Source organism: Opisthorchis viverrini, assembly GCF_000715545.1.
Source record: "Opisthorchis viverrini unplaced genomic scaffold opera_v5_334, whole genome shotgun sequence".
NCBI classification, from domain to species: domain Eukaryota; kingdom Metazoa; phylum Platyhelminthes; class Trematoda; order Opisthorchiida; family Opisthorchiidae; genus Opisthorchis; species Opisthorchis viverrini.
In genome coordinates, this window is record NW_008751986.1 from 473,188 (window position 1) to 478,315 (window position 5,128).

General features: G+C 41.8%; 1 protein-coding gene across 1 annotated transcript; it reads left to right on the forward strand.

Annotated features, from left to right (window-relative positions):
- Positions 1–458: 458 nt before the first annotated feature.
- Positions 459–3,900, forward strand: T265_15033 (hypothetical protein; the record flags this gene model as incomplete). The annotated part of the gene is made up of 3 exons (XM_009176311.1): positions 459–562; positions 3,597–3,687; positions 3,787–3,900. Coding segments are annotated over 3 exons (309 nt in total), but the record flags the coding sequence as incomplete, so codon positions are not given.
- Positions 3,901–5,128: the final 1,228 nt, after the last annotated feature.

Below are 5,128 nucleotides of genomic sequence, written 5' to 3' on the forward strand. Positions count from 1 at the left end.
GAGGATATGTAGTGCCGGAAACTAGGCTACAAACAAGTTCCATTTGACCACCTGCATTCAAACGTCCCATTTAACTAAATGCAGGGACAGGTCCTGGATATAAGTACGCTGGAAGACAACAGTGGATGTACTGCTCGAGAATGGAACTCAGATTAATAGTCCTTTTGTTTTTTTATCTAACTGTAACAAGTGAACACATAAGCGCACTTTCCACGAATAACGACAGAATATTTGCGAGTGAAGTGTTATCAGAGCATAACAAGTACCGTCGGATGTTGGTAAATGGACAGGTTCCATATCAACCTCGGGCAAAATATCTAAAGGATTTGGTGAGTCATGAAATAGCGCTGACTATATTTTTGCGTTTGGTGATTCGCCAAATAACAAGGCATTTTGATCCATCCGGAAGACACTCCTTAAGTTCACTTCCACTTTGACAGAAATGGAGCCCCTATTTGATGAGAGAGGCTGAAAACTGGGCTAAGCGGTGTCAGTTTGCTCACAACAAAACACTTTGGGACCAGGGAGAAAACCTGGCCGTGGAAACTGTACGTTATGGCAAGTGAGTTTGGTCAACGTTTACTGCATTCAGTAGTTCACTTTGGCTTGAATGCCAGATTGGTTGGAATGTCCGAGTTGGAAGGCCAGTGGCACCAGACCTGTCTTCATGTTCATACTTTGTATAATTGGACTTCTTATTTCAGTATGTAGTTTTTTAAATCGCAGCACAAACTGAGAAATGCTGTTGTTTTACTTTACTCTCTTCAACTATGGCGGAAGAGATAAGCATTTCCCATCAAATTAATAAGACTTACAGATAAATGGAGTAAATTATTTTATTTTTTCAGTATAGATGAGATGTTGGTCGCGAATTTAGAACCGACGCTAGAATGGTAAAGCCACCTATTTTTATTATGGTTTTCGTTCTTTTGGTAAATGTCTGGAGAAATCGCAACACCGTAGCAGTAATAAATCTCATTCGGCTTACATAAAGTATCGACTCACACGAAAAAAGCGGATGGAAGGTTAAAAAATCACCAGATTACCCTAATTTGTTACATCTGCTGTCCAATAACGTATCTCCAACATCACTAATGGTACTTACCACTACCATTCATGTGATGTTGACTGAGCATGATATTTTCTCCGTTTCGGACCTTTGTATTAAATCAGTGGAGACTTAACAGAACACCCAGATTGGGTCATCATGCCATGTTCTATGAAGAACGATAAAGCGGAAATAAATCACTGTTCTCCGGCAGATTGACACCAACTTCCAAGTTCGAAGGCAAACGGCATTCTAAGAACATTATCGATCCGCCAAGTCGTTATTGTTTACGAAAGGTAAATGCAGAAAGTTTTATGATTTCCTCTCGACGAGCAGATGGTGCACGCCAGAGGCTAACACATTCCCTCCGCACGCCCAAGTGCAACCATCCAATCAGTATTGTGCTTTGCACACCATCTAGCATACATGAAATGCGCATACATACTGAGTTGTTTTACGTTACTACAATACTCACTCACCGAAGGAAAAAGGATCTTCTGGATTTAGAACATCCGGATCTATAGGTGAGTAGCATGACCTCGAAAACAACGTGGTCAGGCAGAGGGTCTAGGTTAAACAGGATATTAGACGTTTGTTGTCAATCAACCGGAAGTCAAATTCCTAATTTGGAAAGCATGGCACTGCCTCACACAGAACCGCATATATTTTGGGGATTTGTGATGACCACTTTTCTTCCTGATGAAAACCTGGTTACTAGCAAAAGTTCCATTGCTGCTCAGTGTATTTGATAACCGTTTGCTCAAATTTGCTTTGGAGCTAGAAACGATTAACTTGACATCTTCCGCGAAAATCACCATGCCCACAGTACATTCGAATTTTTCAAGCCTTTCTGATAGGAAGTCGTGCTGAAATTCAAATAAATGAATAAGGTTTTGAACGGGGTATATTCTCCCCCATCTTTTAGAGTCAAGGGTATCAGGTGATATGGTGGGTGCTCTATTTAGTCTCCCAACGGGCAGCGATAGCCTATTACAGATTGGAAGACAGTGCTGCTTTGACCACAGTGGACAATTGCCGTGTCCTGAGATGGAGACGTGCATTGTCGGTCCGAGTTAGCTTTTGTTGTGGCGACTGTACCTGTGGCAATTACGCCCAATAATTCACCCAAGTGTGGCACTTCAAGCAAATCAAACCCCCTATCGATTCTATGCCACTGTAACTCTAACCAACAAAAAAACTACTGAAACACCGTTTGCAGAATTCCTAAAAAACCAGCCTGTCCACTAGATTGTCTCAATTCTTTATCAAGAGAAACACTAGCAATTGGAAATACAGATGTGCTACCCAATGATACACTTGCCGCCAAATCGAATATCAATTATCTTTATTCATCCATTACTTCTTCCACTAAACAGTCCACAGTTCAGTGATATCCCGTACAATAAGCTACCCACATGAATACAGAGGTAAAATGCCCGCTGAAATGTAACAACCTGCAATGAGCTTTCAAGTGCAACATAATTTTGATGGAAACTCCGGGACTACAACTACATGATGAGCCCCATTTAGGCTGAAACCGGTTGTGGACTGTCATAGGTTTTTCAGTGTATTACGTCTATACAATTTATCGCGATATCTCGAGCATCGTGCCCACTGAAACGCGAGGTGGCCTGGTGCTGTAAATTAAGTTGCTTAAAAACACCATATACAGGAGGTTCAGCTTAGTTCCAGGTGAGCCTCTCGTCGAAACCAAATTGGTATGCACATGAGTGTACAAGGGTGCGTATTATTACCAAATGAGTCCCTTAGGTGGAAGTGATACAACTACTCTCAAAGCAGCGCATCCCATGAAAAGGAACTCTTTATGGCTACAGTAGCCCATATACGATTAAAGAAACCTGTAACACAAAGGGGAGGGAAGCATTCTTGATCGAACTGAGCCAAAAACCCAGTGGATTGAAAAATGGATACAGCAACGTTCACAGACGTAACCATGTTTCTTATTAGAATATCTGGGTACTCAACAGGTTTCCTCACAGCCTGGCTGAAGATTATTAGGGTGTGTGCAAACTGTATGAATACTGCTGATTGTGTTCCACAGTTTGTGAGGCATTAGGCAGTCTTTCTGTCTGGATAATAGAGCTCTGACGTGCACATTGGTAACAGATGGGCCGAAATTAAATCCAAAAGTTTTATTTATTTATTTATTTATTTATTTAGAACAGATTAGCGCCAGATTGAAGTTTATTGCTTCCGCTCCAATAATAAATGCCTTTCCAAGCGTCCGACTGACTCAATTATCTCTTCTGCTTTGAAGTATTCCTGTATAGGGAAGTCGAAGATTTTATCAAAATTTGATAAGCTTGTCTGGCGGCTTACGGCATATCGGGCGCTCAGATACATTTGAATGCGTTAGAAGTGTTCTGTTAGAGATTGAAGAAGTTCAGATTCACCAGACCGCCTCATGTTTGAGCAGATTTCACGTTCTGATGGCCGTGTGAAAATAAAGACTCGCTCTTGTCTATCTTATTTCTTCCGTGCAATGCTCCTTACCAAGGCAATAATTTTTCTCAAATCAACCTGACAGCCCTATTGAGCGATGGTACAATGAATACGCGGACTACCACTATGGACCGATTCCCGAGTACAGTCCAAAAATGGTTCTACACTACACTCAGGTAAGTTTCGTCCATGTATGAACGTGGCCCATAGAAGAAAAAAACGCGATGAAAGTACTTAACATATTCTTTCCTTCTGGTATCCTATTACCATTTCAGATAATGTGGGAAAACACAACTCACGTGGGGTGTTATGTTAACAAATGCAGTGCGGTGCTAGTGAATAGCCGATGGTGGCGAGACGTTTTCTTGACTGTGTGTCGTTACATACCAAAGTAAGTACAGCAAATTAACTTTCCGATACTTCCCACTTCAACGGTCGAGTTGGACAGATGCTTCTCTTTATGAGTAGCTGAGCTGCCCAAAGCGCCTGTGAGCTACTATTTCCCGCTTTTCAGATGAGTGATAGAATTCAGTTACTGATGAAACAAAGTTTTATCGAAAGGGAAATGTCGACCTGCCTCTAGACCACGCGCCCGGCTGTATTTCTGTCAACGTATTCCAAATGAGAAGTATACGGATGGACACGTGGACAGAATACGAATATTACAGTCATGTACGCTACTTAGTTGTGAAAAAGTGGTTCCCCAATGGGACTTTTTGAACTTATTCTGCAGAGTTTGAGGCGGTGATGTTCCAGATAAACCGATTTCGAAACCAGTATCATATGTGCTTATTTCCAGCTCATGAATATCCTGGTGGAAATTAGGCACAGAGCTTTCGACTACAAAGGAAGTCGTATTCAAATCGAAGTCCGGGCCACTTTCCACATCCTCGTCTCTTGCCTGGGTATATTCTCGCGCACTGGTGAAATGAAATAGGTCTCGAGATCTGGGAATCCCACCTCCAGCTGTTCTTTCATATACTTATTCTTGGGTATAACTGAGTAAATGTAAGTGAAACATTTAGAGCGGATAGCCAGTCAGGTCGAAATTCCTGTCATTGCCTAGAACTATGGACAAAACATTTTAAGTTTCCTCCAGACTGCCTTAGGAGATGGCCTCCATACTTACTGTCCCGACACGTGAGTATTAATTTGTCCTACTGGACTCGACCACGGGTGATGAAATCCTTTAAAGTACGCAAATATATTTCGAAAATGATGAGCCTTCGTGTTCAAAAGACTTGCATCCAACATTCTTTAGTGATGGGACAACTGCACCGTGAATACTTTGCAGATAATCTTTGAGAAGGTTGGAGAAGCACCACTTAGACAGGGTGAGTCGACTCTGGATCCCTCCTTGATGACTGTATACAAAAATTACGGGAAGCACTAAACCAGTCAGAAACTGAATTTGCAGCCTTACGTTTTTCCCTCTTAAAGTAAGTTTATTTCACTTCAAGAATGGTGTTGGTCTGAAAACAGATGCCGTTCGATTGGTGTGAAATTCGAGACTCTCAATGGTTCTGCCTATCTCAAGAGCCGTATCAGTACTGGTGCTGGATTTCAGGATCTAAAAGATGCGAACGACCTTTAATTTCCCAAATCATGTACCAAACC